We start from the raw sequence: 21,138 nt of genomic DNA, 5'->3' as shown, positions 1-21,138 counted from the left end.
CATTAGTTTTCTACATCTCTGCACAGAATTTGTAGTTGCTAAAATTATCAACTAAGCCTACAGAATAGAGGAAACAAAGCTATTTTCTCAAGGAGTGACTATGGACTTTCTTCATCACTTAGTTTGCAGCCCGGCACTTGGAATATATCAGTCCATTACTGTTAGATTTCCATGCTTAATGGTGGAAATATAGTCAGTAAATAACATTGCTGTTTTTTGAGTAATGTGAAAAGCCAAAAATGAGGAGAGGGCATAAAACACCAGTAGGAGTGCCCAGGCTGAGATTCTCAGGGCAGAACTTGGGTAAGAAACTTCTTGCAGGTGGTTTTGGGATTCTGAGAATCAAATTGTTCTCTGAGCCTTACCTCAGTAACCCCAACACCTACCCCACAAAGTCACTGTGATTGCTTGGGTGCAAGTGAAAGGAAGGCTGGATCTTTGCCTTTTAATAGAGATGTTTACGAGCTCAAGGTTTCAGGCCCCCTAAGGTAGATAAATAGCTGCACTGACATCAGTTTGCACTTCCCAGCTAATCTGTACTTGCAACTCACTCTATTTTATCAATTTCATTGATTTCAGTGTTGGAAAAGAGCATACTGTACTTGGGTAGGCTTATTGATTAGTCAGTAGATGGTTTAGTGGCAAGATGTTTTCAGTGACTGGCCATATAAATAGCCATTGCATTTCAGATGATGTGGTGTGGATTGTGACTTTCATATGGGAAATTTAGGTATATTCTTGAGGTAGTCTTAATGTTTCATCCATATTTCTACAGTTTAAGACTCTGTTCTTTCAAGTATAGGAGTCTGAATATGCAGTTTATGTAATAGTTATTGTACTTCCAGTTGACCTCTATTAGGGAAAGTCTGAAGCTGATTACAGGTTGGCAGAATGGCATTTACCCACTGAGTTGTATTTCTCCTTCCAGGCTGTTTGTGGAAGGGTGCAGCTGGATGTAGTTCAATACCTAGTTCTTTTCATGTCTCTGGCCACTCACACCCTGCAAGGCAGCCTGGTTTCTCTTCATTTTGGAGTATGTTGACAACCTTCTCCCCAATCACTAGCAATGGGTCATTTAATATGAAAAAAGAAGTATTTGTCTGTATTTCCAGGGTAGGTTTAACAGAAGAAGGAATTGTGATCACCTGGTCCGTATTTCTCAGGCATCCTTGCCCAAGCAGTCCCACAGCAGAGCCTGGTCCCAGCGCATATGTGTCTTCACTGAGTGCAGACGCTCCCACTGCTGAGCAGGGACGAGACAGACTAGTAATACAAAAGCTGCTATCAAAAAGGAAAATTCACCAAGAAGTCTCTGCTATTCAGGGATCTACCAGACCTCTGACCCAGAGCAGCAGATTTGTCTGTTTATGGGTGCTGCTTATCTGCACGCACAGTGTCCCTTAGAAAATAGCAATGTGCAATGAGCAGACTGCCTGCAGTGGATGGTCTCCATTTGACTTTATTTCAGGTTTTATCTGTCACCTTACACTTTCCTACAGTTTTGAGGAATAGGGGTAATTTTCAACAGACATGAAAAGGTAAAAAATTAATCGAATTGGTCCCTGTGCACAGAAGGAGAATCTCCTAAGACAAACTATGGGCATTTTCATCTCTTTTGAAAGACTTTTATATTTGAGTGACTACAAAAAAAAAAAAAAAAAGGCTGCTGTAGTGTTTTCTTAGCCAGCTAAGCCCTAAGGCTGGGGATTTTCCATTAACTTCCAAAGTTTACAGAGCTGAAAATTTATAAGCAGCTCATTTGCCTATAAAAGAGATCATGTCCTCAACAGCCAGAATGCAGAGAGGCAAAACTGATGAATCTTAGTAAAATCCAGACTGGGATGAAAAACCTGTCCAAGCTGAACTTGCCGTTCCTGGCATTCGTTGTTAGTCGGGATTGCAAGGCTTAACAGGGCACTCATGTTGAGATCTTCAGATGCTGAAAATAAAAAAACTTTAGATAGTGAAAGCCAAACATGAATGCAGTTGAGATTACAAGGAGGGATATACATATTATATTTACTTATTGTCCTGATCTCACTGTGTGGTTTACTTTGGAGATATTTTATTGGCTGAATAAGGATATAAAGATAAATATTTTGTTATCTTGACTAAATACTTTTGTATTTTGATTGCATGTTTCAATCCATGAGTGCAGCCATCATTTAAAATTTGTGTCTTTGCAATTGTTCATCAAGTCGTAGGCATGTCAGAAATTACAGCCATATACATCAGTGATGTATTTTCATTAGTTGTATTTGACTTTTGTTAACTGGGCAAAAGACTTTTCTCCCAGACCATAGCGTACTGAGTCTTACATACTTTTCCCAAAAATGTGGTCACTTATTTCCTTTGTCCAACTAATAAAATGTAATGAGGAATAAATGAATTTATGAGAATCAGATACTTTTACTCCTGCTGCTCATTCTGAGACTTATCCGACCTGCGTTTTTTTTGTTTTCTAATCAGGTGGAAGAAAGGTAGGAGCCTTCAACTTGAAAGGTGTGGGTTTCTCCCTCATTAGGAATTCAGAATTTGAAAGAAAGGCTTATATATTTTTCCCCAAGATGTTACTTGTGTTGCTGTCTTGATTTGTCCTTGAAGTCCATTAACATCTAATAAAAAAGAGGAAGACATGGTGCTCTCTGCAAAATATTTGCATTTCATCACACAGAATGTTGTTTGGTGACCCAAATAATTCAGTAAATTATTTGCACCAAGAGTCCAAATGCTGGAAATGCAACTGCAAGAAAAAACAGCTTTGACTTTGATCTCTACTTTGTGGAAAGCACGAGTGTTTTACTACCTGGAAATAGCAGCACATGAAACATACTTCAGGGTAAATAGCAGATGTTATAAGGACATCTGAGCAATGAAGATCCAAAGTATACATTTCAACAGTGGAGTACGAGGCAAGAAAAAATGAAACATACACTCTCAGGGAAGTTTCCAGGGTCAAAATTAAGGTAAAACATACACCTTCTTGTTTAAATTTGTCAGGTAAACTTCAGATAAGAACACTGTTCTTCCTCAGCAGAGCACTGTCTCCATCAAGCCCAACCGTGGGCTAAAGGGGAAGAGCAGACTTTATGAAAGATAAGTGAAATTAAACATACGCTCAAGCATTCTCTGCAATTTAGTGTGTTAGTTGAGGTCAAAAAAACAAGCATGGTGCTTTTACATTAGGTTTAATCTCTGTGGCTACATTCAGTTTGTCATTTGATAGTACATCTGTATCAGAAATACATACAGTGTCTTAGCACCAAAACACCTAGCTAAATCAGTAATATGTAAATGACAAATAGCACCATTTATATTGTAATGTTTAAATTATGCCTTTCAGACTCTGTGCTGCATGCTAGATTCTATGGATGCTGATTTTATATACAAAAACCTGCATGGGTAGTACTTACATTAAGCTGAATGGCAGAAAGGGTAATCCATTCTGAAAACCTCCTTATCATAAGCCTGTGCTTGGGAGCAGGATTGGACCTTGGATTTATTTCTTTGTGTCAGTGAAAGCTTTGGCTAAATGAGAAACACGGATCCCAGGGAAGCAAGGTAGTCTAAATAAGAATAAAATGAGAAATTTGAAGTCTGATAAATACAAAAGTATGAGAAAGTTAGAAATAAATAAATAACTTTGTAGCCAAAATTATTTCATAAACCCTACTTCTAATTTTCTTGAATTCACCACCAAGCTAGTGCATCATTATTAAGAAACATGAGTGTGTAAAAATACACTTAACTCTGAGCATAAACCCAACCAAAGCTGAATTTTGGGAGAGAATTATCAGGAATACAGTTGTCCACAGTAAGCATCAGTTAAGACAGGGTAGTATTTATTGCAGTTGCAGTGTGAGCCATGTTGTTTTTCGACTGTGTTTAAGCACAGTCTTAACATCTTCACTACTGTTGCCAGCAGCTGTCTCTGAGGAATTAATGCTGTCAGCGCTTTAAGACTGACATTTGAGAGAGGTTTAGCAGTTTCTATCCTGCAGCAGACCATGTGGTTGGCTTTGCAAGTTTGCAGATCTGCCCAGGGCAGGGAGACTCTGGATAGCCTGTTATGCTGGAGCCATCAGAACTGCAGAAGGTTCCGTGGCCCACTCTGAATATATGCATGGCCCTTGTGTTTCTGTATATGAATGGGGGTGACTTGCAAGGCAGTCCGCAGAACCCAGCAGGAGTTCACCTGCTCTGTGTTGTCCCTCCCTTTACTACATCATTTGCATGCTGGTGGTCAGATTCTGTGAGAGCTGCTTTCCCCACTGCATCCCACTGATGGTGGCTTTGAGGGTGGAGATGCAGAAAGCTTGTGCTCCCACCCAGAAGTGCGTATCAGCTGCTCTTGCTGGTTGGTCTCCCAGACATCTTTTTTATTCTGTGGCCTCTGCATCTTGATTATCATCTGCCTTGAGGAACCTTTCCCAGCAGAAATGCCACAAGGTTCATAAGGTCTAAGTATGTTTGGTTTTCATAGGTTTTTGCTGAGGAGCTCCTCATTGTCTCAGAGTTAGCTGCATGTGTTTTACAAGCATAGGGTAGACCAGCAGTAAGTGGAACCGAACAGACATTTAAAATATTGTCAGAGATAAAAGTAACACAGTTGGCAATATTACTCTGTAATGTTCTTCAAATATTTTTTTTTCAGCATTAGCTTGTTAATTAACCTCTTAACAGGCTTCTCATGTTTTACAAAATCAGTTGGGGAAAAGTTCTAAGCTTATTTTTTCTCACTGGAAGGTGTTTAATTAATTAATAACTAATTAATTAATTAATTAGTTTAGACATATATTCTGTATAATAAAATACCTGAGCTCAGCATTTCTAACTTGTATAAAAACTACAATTACCTCAATAGACAATTCCAGAACACTTTTCCATCATTAAGTAGTAGAAATAAAACCTCCACAGCTGAAATGTATGTTATGAACATTTTTAGAGCCCTCCCTTTGTCGCTTTTTCTTAAGCTAGTTTTCTTCTGGTTTGTTGGGCAGAAGTGAGAGCAACTTTTATTACCATCTGCTTTCTCAGTTAAGGATGTGGAAGGGACCTCTCCATTGTGGGATGATGACTGAGGGGCAGGAAGAGAGACAGGCAGCCCTTGAGCTCAGTAGTACTTGGCAGTGAGAGTTGGTGTGAATTTCTCAGCCTGTGATTGAGCAGGACATTCCGCAGAGGATGGGTTATTGGTCTTTAAAGGTCAGAATGTGGGTTGAATCATGAGGCATACAGATCTGATGTGAAGTGAACACTGGTTTGGTCTTATTTCTAGCCCATCAAGGCCCATAAGAATTGAAGACAATAATTTGCAGATTGAGAGGTTTTCACCGTGATAGAGGTACAAAACTGCTGCAGGGGAAAATAACCTAAGTCAAGACCCTGCAACAAGGTTTGAAGTAGTTAAAGCTCAGTGGATGAAAAGTTGTGCAGGACCTCTGGTAGCGACTTGCCCAGTACCTTTGGGGGGCAATTAAATAATTAAACTGAAGACATATTGCATGGAGGTGTTGTTTGCATTTAGTAAAAATATGTGGTGTATGCATACATGCCTATTTCTCTAAGTTGCAGCATATCTCTGTATAATTAATACTCTGGGGAATTTGGGTTTTTTGTAGTTTCTGCATTTGGGGAATCTAAATTCCATTTTCAGATGTCAGCTAGGTCCATGAAAGGGCATTCTGGTGCTAAATAAAATCAAGTAATTAATTTTTGAAATAGCCCTAAACAGCTTTGAAGTGTAAAATTCAGTATCTTAGTCAGCTTAGTACTTTGTGAAATTCCAGTAAATGATGGCTTCACCTTAACTACCTAAATGCCTTTTGAAACCTGATTGCTGGAAGCTGTTGAAAGTCAGTTAGTTGCATTGGGTGCAGGAAAAGGCTCCAAGAGGATCTCCTCAGTTTGGGAGTGGACAAATTGCTACAGTGGATCACAATAGTAACTCTGATAGTACCTTAAAATAGCAGCAGCTATTAGAAACCTTTCTTTAAATAAGTATCCGATAAGCCTTAAGGTGTGTATTTTTTCCAGGTCTTCTAACACATGAAGATTGGTTAATGCTCAGTGACATATTGATATCCTTTTGTAAATACTAATCCTGTCTAATAAACAAGAAGATATTCCCTGAATGCTATATAGCACCTTCCCTGACATTAACAGCAACATATTTATATCCTCCTGTGACCAAAACCCTCAGGACCAGGAGAGCAGAGGAGAGGAGGGATCAGAAGCTCAAAGGCCAAAGGCTCACAACTCATCCCCAGCCATTGCAGCAGAGAGCTGAGGCTCATCTGCCCTGGCATGTCGTGATGTGAAACAATGTTAGCATCACCAGAGGTCCATTAGTGTCCTGCACCCCATGGAATCATGGGGTTGAGCCTTTGGTATTTCCTTGAGGACTCTGAACACCCACAGCTTAAACAATGTGCCTGGAGAAGGGACTGCTGCCAACCTCTGTTGCAGGGGAAGAGCAGAGGCACGTTTGCCGTCCTTCAGCTTCTGCAGCCCATGGCTTACTACAGGTGAAAACTGCCTTTGGCTTCAAGTCATATCAGTTCTCTAGCCACCACTGCGGAGGGTGGATTCATGGGCTGGACTCCTTCAGCTGCCACAGCCAGCCCCAGCAGGCATCAGAGGTGAAGCTCAGGAGCTCTGTGCTTAACTCAACCTTGGGGCTTGTCACCAACTATTATCAACTCAACCTTTCAGTCTTGAGCCCAACTCTGAGACAAGAGATCAGGTGCATGTTTTCAGTGAGGTGTGGTTTCAACACAGTAAATTACAGTTCTTGTGCTGAAGATATGATAGAGGAGCACAGACTTAAGACTCAAATTCACACAGTCCTTAGAGAACATATTTCTTTTTTGTCTTAGACTTTTTTTTTCTGAAGAGAAAGATGACTATTTCCCAATTCATTGAAGTCTTTTGCATTATGCATTCTGATGTAACACGTCTCCTTGCTGGAAATGGTTTCCCACATTTACCACAATGTTGTATTGCACTTCAGGTTTACAATTTTTTGCCTCTCTTAATGGCAGCATTTTAGAGAACCCTGGCATTTTACCACACTGATGAATAAACACAGTACCAAAATAAAATATCTTTTAGAAATTATAGAATCATAGACTCATTAAGGTTGGAAAAGACCTCCATGATCACCTAGTCCAACCTTTGACCAAATAAGAAAGACAAGAGTAGTTTCAACTTTTCTTTGCAGTGAGAGCTTTCCTCTAGAGGACCAGTTCAGAACAGATTTCTAATTTTAACCAGTGAGTCTTTCCTACCTCTTGATCTCTGTGTGTTTTGAGTTTGGCCTCAACATCTGAAACAGGACTATGGTAAGTGGCAACATTAAACTGTTAAGAGATTTATTTTGAACTGGTAAATTTTCTTGACTGTAAGATAGGGTGTTTTCAAGATAGAATAAAGCACATAGGTGTTCACTGGTCCTGCAGAAGACAACTTTGCCATCTCAACTTTGCAGCATCTGTTTATTGATAGAATATGTACACAGAAACCTGGAGAGCACTTTCTGTTGGAGAAGCACAGAAAAGCATAGTGTGTTTTTCATAATGGAGAGAAAGTGTACAGAGAAATATTTGAATGTTTTTTTGGTCTAGCCTTGGGATGAAGTCTCTGCTTGACTGTGTAATATTTATTCTTCATCATATAGAAAAGGCTGTGCCCGCCCACAGTGAGCTCTTTGCCTCATCAGACCAGTTGTCCCATCTAAATGTCTGCAAAAGCCTTTAAGAAACATTTTGTTATGCTTTCTGTGGCATAACTGGGTCTACTATATACAAGCATACATGTTAAAATGCACACTGTTCATTAGCTAAAGCTTCTCAAAGATGAGTTTTCATTTTTAAGAAAGAAGGGCAATTATTTAAATGGAAATGCGGTCTTGAGTTTAAATCTTTCCTAGATCTTCACACTCTTATAATAAGAAAAGGAAATACTAGTTTACAAGCTAGGATATAAACCCTCCATGGTCATAAGCTGCCCTTTGTTCCCTGTGCTGCTTTCTGCTTGAAATTCTGAGAGGCTGTGTCAGTGCTGAGCAGAACTTGGGGAGTTTTGCATGGCATGTTAAGTCTCTGGCTAATCAGGCTAAGAAGGCCATAGGTCAAAGCCTATTTGAACATATTTGAGCCAAACCCAGCAAGTACTGTTTTCTTTGTATTTGGAATTAGCTTTTGGGTTATTGCTTTTAAGTAAACTAATGAACCATTTAATACTGTGCAAGCTAAGCATTTCTGCATTCTGATACACTTGAATTACTGAGTTTCTTGGTATGTGTGGTTAAGTTGTGCAAGCTGTAGGATTACTGTAAATAAAATCACACTTTTGAGCAGCTAGTACTCAGTCTGATCTCCAGAAGGTGATAGTTTGATTCATAGGAGACAAAAGTTTCTTCTCCCTTCCTCTTCAGCCCAATGAAAAGTGATGGAGCAAAACATCTGGGAAAAATAATGTAAAGACTTAGGAAATGCACCCTGTACATGAATGCAAAAAATACAAAGTATATCTTGATGTGATACTCTCTTATAGCAAGATTATGGAACAAAGAAAAGGCAATGCAAACTCTTTAACATTTTGCTTGTTACCTTTAACAGGCAGCTGCTCTGTATGGGCAGAATTTGATGTATGTCCTCAGGCTTTGCTACAGAGAATACCTCCCATGTTGCAAACATGGAGAAAAAATTCTTATCTTTAGGTGCTGTTTATGCCAGCAAGCATGTTAAGGGTGACACTGGCATCAAGAATATAAACTGTGAGACACCATTACTGATAAAACTCATTAGAAAGGACAAAACTGAACCAACATCACAAAGATAAAACTGCTAAATCATGCTCAGACAATTGGGAAACTAGTAGGAAAATACAAAAGCCTGCATCTTGCGTGTACTCGAGCAATAACCAGAGAGACCTCCAGTAAGAAGTGGCACCCTGTGAGACTGTGATGTGTATAAATCTCCTTCTCCCAAACAAAGAGAAGGAAGGAGAGGGTGGAGGAGGAAAAAGGAAATAAAAGATAAGACAGACAAAAGGGTAGGCCTGTTCACAGTTTACTCTGATTAAGCCGTATTTTGCAGCTCTACTGCTCGGAGTTCAAGTGATTGAGGTCACTGCCGAGGTTTTGTCCTTGCTGATTTCAGGATTAGGATTCAGAGAGCAAAAGGGTTTAGGCAAATAGGCTTTGCATTTAATACATTACCTGACTTGTTAAAAGCAGCAGTGTTTGGTTAAGGGTTTTTTTAGTTGCCTTTCACTAGTCTGATATGTTCATCAAGTTTTCTCTTTTTTGTACATTTCATCCTGACAGCCAGGATGATTGGGTTGGGAAGGAAATTTTACCCACACTCCTCTCTAGCCCCAGTGAACAGAACTAGACGTTGACATGACAGAGCCTTTTATCTGTGGCTTTAAACATTTGTTGGTTTGGTTTTATATGTTTAAAACTGATGATTATTGCTTTTCTAGATGTTCAGGAGAGAGATCTTAAGTCCATGATAGCATTTCATTATGGTCATAACTATAAAATGCCATGATCTTTGGAGAGTGTGAAAAGATCAATAGAGTACAAGACAGATGAAGAACAAAACTCTCTTCTGGGTCACTGTTTATTTCTGTATCTGTCCATGACCCCCACCTCCAGACACCAGCTGCTACTTGTGCTCCTGGAGATAAAAGGAGAAAGATTATTAGAGTACTTGTGATTATCAAAGGGATTGGATATTTAATAGATATCTTGATTTGCTTTAGTTGCTGAAAAACAGAGAAGCTGTTCTTCAGATTTTCTTTGTGTCAGGAATATTAATATAACAGCACCAACCTTACTGAAGATGAGATGACCCATCATAATCCAAATTGTTCTAACACACAAATACTTCTGTATGCAAAACTTTTGCTGTTCCAAAAGATTTGTACATAGACAAGTATTTGCAGTAGCATAGCAATTAAATTGCGGAATCTTTCTTTGGTATTTATTATTTGCTCAGTCTGGGAGAGATTTTCAGAGCAATTGCTTTTAACTCACAGAATTCAGATCAGGAACTAAAGTTTGTCAAAAGTAAGTTGTACTCAAATCTTGGATTTTGGTTTGAACTTCTATAACTTCATTATATCTTGGTTAAAACTTTGCTGTGCTTAAACTGAGTTTTGACTTCCATTCTCAGCATCCCTTTGACTTGTTCATGGTTTTTACTTGGTAAGTTTACTCAGAGTCAAATTTGGTAGCTTCTGGATAAGAATGAGGAAAATGATCAGTGAAGCAGGCATCCTTCATAGGCTTCTGTATGAGACTGGCAACCAGTTCTTCATCTGATGACAACCTTGAAAGGGTGGTTCATCCACCATAATACAAAGTGTGAGAGGAAGGTCCTACTTTACCACTTTGTACAGCCAGAATAATGCAGCCTTTACTGAATTATTCCAACTTCAGTACAACAACTCCTCCCCCTCCAGAGTTTCAGGGTAGTAGGTGAGATTTCAAATGCACAGAAGTAAACTTGTTCAAAAATGGACTTTTCCTCCCATTACTTTCAGGTGTAAAATGTAAGTGAAGGCAGAGGGCACTTGGTTAAATTTTGTCTCAAGTTTCAATTTGAAATGTTGAAATGGAAAAAAATGTGCATCTTCAGTAAAATTTAAATAATTTGGTGTTTTTAAAATTATTTCTTTTTAAATATTCACCAGGGAAAATATTTCAAAATTATGGGAAAGAGTTTTTTTATGTGGTTTTTATGGGGGAGGGGAAGGATTTTTCCACTTTGGAATGTTAAATTTTATTCTTTGTTTTAGGAAGCCAAAAACATAACTAAAATCATCATTTTTCTGCTGCCAAATCTTTGAAACTTTATTTTATGTCATTAATATTTCTCAGTGAAACTTTTGACTGGCTTTATACTGAAAGTAGTGCTGTGGGAATCAGAATTTTGAATGTCCTGACTGGTGTTCAATTAAATATTAGTATATTTTCTTTTGTTCCTGTACCTATTTCCATTAATTTTCTTGTTGAACTTAACTGGTAAGGGAAAGGACTCTAAAAGACAAAAGGGACTGTATGTTACTGCAAGTGATATCCAAAAAGTCCAAACTTTCTTGGATTAAAGGGTGAAACTCCACTGAAGTCAATGGAGCTTTAAATTTTGGCACCACCAGAAAATTTGTCCTGTGGAATGAAAATGCATTGTCACATTTTGAATGCTCTTCATTCTCATGACAGACATTACTAAAGGAGTCTCTTTTCCAGCACTTATACATTTATTATTTTCAAAACCCATTTCCTCAGAGAGGTCAAAAGCTCTTCTCACCACCACAGGGAGGCCATGGGAATTTCGGCATTCTGAAGTACCATAGGTATCCACCTGCATACAAAATGTTAACACCTTTTTTTAGTTTTTCTTTTTAACCATGCTTTGTTTTTGTCATGAATCAAAAGTGGTAGAATCTAATTATTTTTTGATTGGAAGGGCAAACATGGCAGCAGGAAAAAATGTCACATTAAAATCGGATTATTTCCAACTAATCCATTAAAGAAATTCCCCTTATCCCTGATTGCTCTGTGTCACTAGTGTGATGCTATAGTACCATTTTTATACCATGTTTCTGGCAGTTTTCAGTATTATCTATGCAGAAAATAGATTGCAGATCTCTTCCAAAAGCTAAACATTTTTTCCTGCTTGGAAAAGTTGGAGTAAGTTGGAGTAAAGTAAAGTTGGAGTTTTTCCTCCTTGCCTGTATTGCTATTTTTACTTAACAACAGAAGACAATGAAATTGTTTATCTTTACTTTTGTCCATTACTTTAGAACCCTGAGATCCAAACAAGACCTCTTTGTACAAAGCATTGGGGAACTGCGCATCTGCAAGTAACCCCTGCCTGAAGAGCTTTTGGACTATGGCCCCACTCCTGTAACCTGGAGCTACTTGGTTGTCCTGTGGACAGGTTACAGACCTGGGGCTTCACACATGGGGTGAAGAATGGGGGAAGGATGCTTGGTTGTCCTGCCTGTATGAGCAGGGAGTCTTGGGAATTAAATCCCTTGTCCCAGATCACACAGGAAATCTGTGGCTGACCCTGAGGTGGAAGCCAGATATCCTGTGTGGTACCCTCATCCCCTGGCCCATCCATCCATCCTTGCTCCCCCATGTCATATTGGCCTCCAGCGCAGAAACTTCTAACCAAGGAATTTTCCATTGAGTTCTGCTGCTGATGAGTTTCTTTCTCACCAATAGGTGGAAACTGACAGCCCGGTTTCTCAGGTGACACAAGGAACGGTTCTGCCATCCCAAATGAGGCAGGAAAAACATCACGCAGAACAAGGAATTTTCCATAAGAAACTGTACCATAGCAACTGAAAAAGACGTTGAAGCACATTATACTTTCTCAGCTTGTTGCAACCTGTGCTTTGATGCAACAGGACATCAGAAAAGTGAAGACTTGGGTTTTTTGTTTTTTCTTTTCCTCACTTATTTCTTTGGCCAGGAGAGTGATTGCTTTAACTGCTGCTGGTTGATCATAATGAATTTATTGCAAAATTGTGTAACCTTTCCACATCCGTCTCCAAAGTCTGCCAGAGCCTATGTTCTGGCATGCATTGTCATGCTATAGCTGGGGAGGGTGAGGGGACTACATCTGTGAACTTCCATAAGAGATCACAAGCTTCTGAAATTGTAGGTTAACTAACTAAATAGGATGCAGAAATATTTGCAACAGGCTGACAGCTGTGCAATATGTGGCATTAAAATAAAGTTGAGTCACTAAGAAGTAGTGATATAGAAGCTAGCAAAAGTTTCTGTCTTTTTTTCTAAATATATCCCAAATGTGATTGTCTACTCTAACAGAAAGAAAATCACTATGCAGAGACAAGTGGCTTGCGTCATTGGTTTGGATATGGACAAAGTCTTGCTATATTAGGCACAGTATTTATTTAAAATGTTGCATAAAATCTTTAAGTGAAGTCTTTGTGGGGCAGATGTTTGTCTTGTTCTTGATCAACTGTAAAAGGCTATTCAGAATGAAGAAATCTAAATTAACAGGATCTAAAATGTTTAAGTGAGAAAATGGGGAAATCTGATTAGCAGTACTAATCAACTGAGGTCTGGAGATTCCTCTTCTTTTCAACTGGAGCAGTTTAGTCATCTTCCTTTTCCTTTTTTTTTTTTTTTCAGAGTTCATGCTGTACCCTGCCCATATTTTATTTCTTCACTGTGTTCCTTCTCAGTAAGCTCCACAATGTGGATCATCCTCTCTGCATATATATATATCTGCAGATATGAGTTACTAGGTGGAGAATTGCAGCATGTAGCAAGCACTTTTTCTGTGTATGTACTGTCTTTTTGTTCAAACTCACAACCTGTCCAATATCTGAGGTATTTCTGAGGCAAGATGTCCCTTTTTTCTGTGAGACTTCTTGTTTCAGGTTCTCCTCAGTGTCAGTGACAAGTCTGTCACTGCTTTGGGAAAGTTATATCAGAATCCTGCAGAGCTGGACTTGAACTAAAAGCACTGTTCTGGAGCAGGAGTTGTCATAGCTAACTGTGACTGTCTTTAACTAGGGCTTCCAGCAAGGTCTACATGCGAAAGCACAGTACTTTTTGTACATTAGCAGGGATAATGCAGGTTTTCAAACCACTTGCTCCTAGCTACTGTCCTAGCTTTCAACTTGGTTAATTATGGGCAAAAAACTTTTTAAAATAGTATCAAGAAGAAATTTTTCCTGATGATGTTTCTCAGGTGCTTAGCTAGAATAGCCCTCATTAGGATGCAATTTTCCGTTTTCTTTAGTTTCCACATCAACTGGCATTTCGAATGCCTACTTACCACAATATGAAGGCAAGTGATTCCAGTAGCTCCTGTTCAGAAATCTTTTTTTGTTTACATCTATGAAGGTGTGGAAAGGGAGCTACTGCAAGTAGTTTTGAAGTGTTCGTTGTGGTATGTTAATCCCTGAGGACCTGTTTATTTTTGTGCAGGATAGTACATAAAATACTGTAAACTAGCAACATACAGACTGGAATAACCAAAGAATAAGGGCACTTAGCTAGCAGCAGACCTCATGTTTTCTTTTGTTCATGGCAAGTCTTTTTTCTGTGTATGTCTGTGTTTTAAATTAGGGCATGCTGTGGGTTTCTTAACTGTTTTCTTATCAGCTTCTCTTTGTGACTGTTAATCTAGAAGAATTCCACTCACTTTCCCAGCTCACATTTTGTGAGTGAGGATTACTTTCATGACATACAAGACAACACTATGTTCTTTTTTGAGTGTGTATAATACACTTTAAGGAGACCAGAATCTGTAAAATTACAAGGAAATATTTATTGAAGCCAAATCCGTATCTGAGGAGTTTCCACTTGAGCATTTGAAATTAAGAAAGTGATGGCAGCAAGGAGTTTGTGCCATTGTTTTCAAAATATACCAAATAAGAACCTTGGCGAATACGTCACTCTGCACTTTGTAGCTTTGTGACACTGTTCAAATAGAAAGTAATTAATATTTAAAAAAATCACCACCACTATTATGGAACATCTAGATATGCATTTCTAGCCTTATTTTCTAGGTAGGGGAAACAATCAGAAAGGGATTCACTTGCCAGAAGCTCATAAGAATTGTTTGCCAAAGCGCTGATGGCAAATACCTTTTCATCTATGTGTGCGTGTCTAGGTTTCAGAAGCAAACTATGTTGCCTCTATGTAGTTTTTCTGTAAGGAAAAATGCAAGTATCAGTAGTGGTTATTTTTGCAGTTAGAACCTGTTATATTCTTGGAACATGTGGCTGAATTACAGTTCTCTTACTGAAGAAAATGTTACAAGGGAAGAATAAATGTGACAAGCAATGGTGAAAACAACACACTAACCTATAAGTTAGTTGACAGTTTTACGTGGGAAAACACAAGAAAGACTACCCAACAAGTACTGACATTGTTTATAAACAATTGTTACTTTCTGACCCTTCGTCTTCTATTTAAAATTCTGACCAGAAGAACAGGCTAGAAATAGAGTCCAGGAAACTGCTTGAGGGCCATTTTGTGGATGTTGGACTATCAAAAGGCAAATTATCCTCCAGTTTCGCAACAGACTTCAGACAGGTCTCTCCTAAAAGCAGGTCTGTGCTTGCTCTCCTGCTGGTGGTGGTCTTGCAGGGGGCAGTAATTAATAAACACTGCTTGTAAAGTGATCTGTTAATGTACCATGGTGACGTCTTGTCTGTAGGGTTAATAATAATGCTTTATGTATCTCTGTGTTTTAGCTAAGTGCAGACTGGGTGCTTACCAAAGTACAACACCCACTTCCTTAGCTGCAACTGTCAGTTCCAGCAACTTGAGGCAAAAATCTAGCTGTTCCATTAGTAACAATAAAAATTATGGCAATTTTTAATATTTCCGTTACTGATAAGCACACCAGGAAGTCTGCCATTCAGTTCAACAAATGTAGCAGCTGTTTGTGTTGGTTACTGCTGCTCAAAATGTTTCCCAAGTACATGACTATGTAGGCATGGTATTTATTGCTCTGGGAGGGAACTTGAACTTCAGAAGAAAGGGGAGAAAAACCCTACATTTTGTCTATCTTAGTTCTGTGGATACTACAGTTGCTGTAAATATCATGGTGTACAGTAGTTGGAACAAAACAGTTCTGGTTTTTAAGAGCAATAGTCATAGAGATGGTAGGTGAGAAAAGAACTTTTCTGCTTCATGCATTTTTGGTGTCTTGCAGAGATTGCCAGAATTACATTTGCATTAATTTCAGTCTGCAACAAGTACTGAAGAGGATTCAACTGAAAGTACTTCCCAAATATGAGGAGCACAGGGGAGAAAGAGAACTATGTTTTATAGTGACAGCTATTAAGCTTTTACAGAATATCATATATATGTACTAGCTATCAACATAAAATTAACTGGTAATAATTGGTCAGAGCTGACAACTCAGTCTGCTTGTGAGTGTAATACTCTTCTTTAGGTGACATTCATTATACTGACATCGTATGTCAGATTCTGAATAAAGTTCATTCAGCCATTTCTGCCGTTCTTGTTTACCCTGGTATGTATATGTGCTGCCATCAGCAAGAGTTTATGTCTCAGCAAAGACTGGGTCTGTGTGCTTTGAGAAATACGTGTCTCAGTTATCTGCCCAGTGGCCACTTCTCCAGCAACAGCGGGACTGTGGGAGGGCATCCTTTGATTGAATCATGCCTGGTGTTTTCTTCGTTCTTGGAAACTGACTGGAACAAAATGTTCAAAGCTCTTTCTTCCTCTCTTTCCTCTTTTTTTTTTCCCCTCTCTCTTTTTGTTTTTCAGTTCCATGCCTCAAAAGGCTGTAACTGGGTTCATTATTGTGTGATAAATCAGCAGTAAACTTCTATGCATTTTGCTTCATTTGGGCAGCTCCTGTTCCTTAGTGACAGCTGCTTGGCTCAGCAGACTGTAATTATCAAGTCAAAACCAAGATGCTTTTAGGTAGTGAAAACATATTGGCAGAGACTGAACTTGTCCTGAACTTCGTCATGGGTCACAGCTTTAAAAGATACCATTTGTTGTTGTTTTGTCACTGTTGGTACAGGGGGTTTGACAGTTATCGCACTGGACTATGTGGGAAGCTGTTATCCTAAAGGAGTACAGGTCTTTCTTTTTCGTTAGATGCCGACATACTGTGTAGTTAACTTTTGATTAATGTATCTGTGTTCATTCTTTTTCTCTAAAATAAAGTTTTATTGATATGTGGGAGGGGATTTACTGGGAGTTTACAAATAAGCCTTTATTTAAACAATATCTGAAGGAAGCTTTGCCCAGAAACAGATGTATGGGTTTGTTGTCCATGGTGGAACCAAGGCACTCTCTGATGCTACTTTAAATGTACCTCCATTTGACAGACCGGCTACGTCTGTGACTGATGCCTCACTGCCCATGGCCATGGAAACATACAGGGCATGGCATTGGCTCTGGTCTGCTAAAGGCCAAGGGGCCCTGGGCTGCGTGTCGTGTAGACCAGTTGCAAGGGGCTATACATAGTGGAGACCTCTGCTCCCTCACCAAACTTGTTTTAGCAAAGAAGATGTATTCCTCTTCATTTGTCTGAAATGTAGAGAAACATAATTTCAGTGACAGATAACACAATCCAGAGCTCAAGTGAGTGGAAGGAGATTTCTTATATTCTTTGCTAGATGTGTTAGCTTTCCTGTTATGTGAAAATAACATGCAAATCCAAGAGAGGAGAAGAGAAAATACATTACTTTCTTTTGCAAGAGAAATTACCTGTAAAGTCCTCCTGTTCCCATTGACAAGTCACAGGTTTTCTTTTCTCTATATATTATGAGCCTGGGTTTTCTATCAGGACAATTAGAATAGGCACTCATCTTGCTGCTATTTAAAAAGCATTTAAAGTGTTCTCAAATCTGACTGGGCTGTAGTTTAGTGTAATTTAGAGAGCAGTTCCAAGTAGGAGCACCATTGTTTGCATAAGCAAATCTCAATGCAAGGAGCATGGCACAGTCTCATTTGCATCCTTCCCTGGGATTTGGGGGGGTTGTCAGACCTTGAAAAATGATGAGAAGTCACCCAGGCTGTAAAAACCTCATGACCTTTACACATGGAATAATTTGTGTTGTATAAACATACACTTTATGGTATTAGTACTTTGGAGGACAGAAGAACCAGGATACCAGAGGAGGTAATGTGTGGTCTGTAGTAAGCAGATTTTTTCAAGCTTGAAAAGTTAAGCACGTGTTATGTTAATGTGGAAACAGAGAAAGATTTTTTTTTCCCAGTGCATTTGCAACAAGACAAAACAAAAGCCATCTTTACTTTGCAATTTTTGAGGATCCTAAAAAAGCCTCACCATGTTCAGTCTTGCAAACCCTTCATGACTTCATTTGGTTGACCTATAAGTAAGAACTTGCAGGTCTTCTGTTTGAAGCTAGTACAATATAATAATCTTTTGACTGCGTTGTGGCTGACGTAGAGGTATCTGTCACCCAGGGATAAAGATGAATTTTCTGGGTATGCCTTGCACTCATATACTGCCAATTACATCATAACATTGGAATTCTGAAACAGTAGCAGAGGCCAAGGGGGAAATGCCCAATAGGGACATAGGGCTCTGTATATGGCATGCCCTAGCAGAAAGGTGTGCCGGCCTGTCAGTGGAACAAAAGCAGAACAAGTGCCTCACCATGGAAGAAGGCTGAAATGCTGAAGGAGAGCAAGTCTGTAAAAGGGAGTAACCGCTTTTTCAGGTTCGTTCATCTTTTATAATGTTTTGGTCATCTCTCCTGTCACATGGGGCTGTGGGACAGTATAATTGTTAGTGCTAACCCCTTCTGTGTTCCCAGAAGACAGAGGGCAAACTGAGGTTCTTTCCTTGTCAGTGCATAGGAAGACTTGAGACTTGTTTTCTCTTTTGTCTGGTGATTTTGTTTTTCAGTGAATAATGTGGGAATCCAATCAAAGAGTGAGGAAAGTTTCATATTTTGTTTGTTCGCAATGTCCAATGCCTTTTTGTGTCATTTTTGGGTACTCCTCAGAGACAGACAAACCCCAAACTTTTCTCTGTGTTTATAGTCCACTTATGGCAAAACTCAGGAAAGGAGCAAATAACCATGTAGCAGCAAAGCCTTAACTGTATGCAGTTAAGGAAGCGGGCAGAGACTTAACCTTCTGCTTAGGAGTTTACCTCAGTTGGCCCAAAGAAAGGAAACTATAAGGTAAAAAATGCATAAGATTCAGCTTTCCTCACAGAAAGCCACACAGTGTACTGCAGCCTGATAGAAATGTAGAAGGAAAAAAATATTAGGAAAAGGGTAAATAATATGCTCAGAAGTGATCTATAAAAGACTGAGTTCTGTCATGTTCCTGTGATGTTTTCTCTAATGTTCCCTTTTCTTTCTATGCATAATTAGCTGCAACAGAGCAGACCTAGCCATCTAGCATGGCTGATCAGATGCTATGCTATCTTTCACTAAAATAGTTCATCAAAAGGTAAAGACTGGATATGTGCTTAAGTTTTATATAAGGGGATAGAATTTGAGACTGTGAGCCAAGAGTACGGTTTATTCCTTCACAGGCTTGAAAGTTCCATTTACTTTTCATATTTCTTTTTGAAAGGCCACCAGTAAAAAGCTTCCTCATGTTGAGGTACAACATTATTTCCTTTTCCTTTTAAAATAAGAAGACAAAAAGCAAAGCAGAGAAAAGTACATCAAAACCAGAGCAATCTCCTTTGAATTTCACCTTTATACTCACTTCCACCAGGCTTGAATATGACTCAGTCTCTGAATGTAAGTTTCTTTTAGGTCCTACTTCTCAGACTGGTGTCCTGGGATGCTTGTACTGGGCTGTGTGTTTTTCTGAAAACAGAGATAGAAAAGAGTTAATATTTTGAAGACAGTATTTTTATTAGCCCTTCCCCCTCTGCAAATGTCTATTATATGAGACATGCTACATGGTACTCCCCCATCCTTTGCCAAGTACTTCTGTTTCTATAGCAAAGATCTCTAAAGGTTAGTATCATGCAGTTCATCATCTGAATTAAGAGAAGGGTGTTGATGGTGAGATCATAGTCTCCATGGAAGATGGACCAGATTTGCCACTGTAAAATAATACCAGCAGAGGTTTTATACAATAGCCTTTAAGTTGTACAATCATTAATCGTTTGGAAGAAGTGCACTGAGATTGGCATTTACAAATTAAGTGCATACATATCTGCAAAGGCAGTGTTTTGCCAAAATTCAAATACAGTTTTCTGCTTAAAGCAGATTTAATATACTATGCTGAAAAGCTTTTAGGAGGCTGGAAGCAGCATAGAAAGGGAAATGCAGGGTGATTAATACCTGCTACATATTCTGAAAATAGAGGGCCAAATCTAGCTTTCAGCTATTCTGATATATTCCAGTTGTTTTAACATGTAAAAGATCATTTTTAGGTTGCTAAGGCTTGAAGGCCTTGTGTATCTTAGTTTTAGTATGCAAGGGCAAACTTATGTATGGGTAAACTGTCAATTAATTACTATTTTTTTTCCCGAAGGGTGAATTTAGCTCATAAGGCTCATGCATTTAAAACAATGGTAGCATTGTTATTGTAATTTATTCTTAAGTAATGTTTATTTGTGTGTAAGGGTCTAACCAAGTATGGCCTTATGTCAAGCTGAGAGAATGTTGGCCAAATAAACCAAATCAATTACAGTAAAAAAAGAGTAAAATCAAAGACCTCACCAGAAATCAATTATTAACCCCAAAAGATAGCAAACACTTGAGTTTCAGCCAAGTGAGAAGCGCCATGCAAGCTATAGCAAAATGAGTTTACAACGGGTAAGAGCTATGGTGCTCCTGCTGCTGTGGGCAGTTGGGAGAGGGATGGGCATCTTTCAAGGACCTGCAGCACTGTGTTACATAAGGAAGCCTAATTCTAACCCAGAAAGATAGAAATTCTGGGGTTTAAAGTATAGATCCTGTGAGGATTTAAGTTGTAGAAGAAGCAACTGAAAGGTTAAGCTGCAGCAATCACAGATTTATTTGATTTTTCATCAGATGTATCTCCAGGCAAGTAAGTGCCTGGGAATTATGCCATTCCTGTGATAATCAGTGGTTTGCCTTGCATAAATGCCTTCAGTTCTTCCTGGAAGATCACTTCCTATTTAATTTGACCATTAAATATCTCCTTAAGGTCCACTTAGACTCTGATGCCTATGAAAAACCTGACAAATCACTGATGGCTGCTCAAGGATAACTGTTTTACAACTGCTGAATTAAACTGGTTTTTTTTTCAAAGAAGCAAAAAGTCAAAATGCTTCAGAAGCTGTATTTGCACAGGTAATGTGGCAAGGCCCAAATGCCTTTCTGACCTCATTCTGGATCCTCCATATTCAGTTTTCTATAGCCTGTACCAGGACCTTTCATTTAGAGTAGAGTACCTGGGAAGCACGTGTAAACATGCTGTTTATTTGTTTGTGCCTACAACATCTGGGCACCAGTCTTGTATGAGCATTTGTTGCTGCTATATGGTAAAAATTAAACAACAGTAGCACTACACAAAAATATATATATAATAATAAGTAATGTTGTATGTGATAAATACTTCAAATAATCAGAAATATGCAACTGAGCTGGCCTACTTCTGGACCCAGGCAAGGCTGACAAGTT

General features: G+C 38.9%; 1 protein-coding gene across 6 annotated transcripts in view; it reads left to right on the top strand.

Moving 5' to 3' along the window:
* NTRK2 (neurotrophic receptor tyrosine kinase 2) overlaps positions 1–21,138 on the top strand; it is a 204,588-nt gene that overhangs the window by 121,823 nt on the left and 61,627 nt on the right. Inside the window, exon 14 of one of the 6 annotated variants that reach the window (XM_051801382.1) lies at positions 12,245–12,790. The exons of the other annotated variants lie outside the window; for them this stretch is intronic. Within the exon in view, the coding sequence (XP_051657342.1) occupies positions 12,245–12,255 (11 nt within the window). The 3' untranslated portion in view covers positions 12,256–12,790. Of the gene's footprint in view, positions 1–12,244; positions 12,791–21,138 lie in introns of those variants that run through there. 6 annotated transcript variants of the gene reach the window in all.

The sequence above is a fragment of the Manacus candei genome, unplaced genomic scaffold, assembly GCF_025592945.1.
Source record: "Manacus candei isolate 608988 ecotype Guabito, Panama unplaced genomic scaffold, ASM2559294v1 h1tg000051l, whole genome shotgun sequence".
Classification (NCBI taxonomy): Eukaryota; Metazoa; Chordata; class Aves; order Passeriformes; family Pipridae; genus Manacus; species Manacus candei.
Note: the sequence above shows the minus strand (reverse complement) of the source record. Positions and strands in the feature narration are given on the sequence as shown.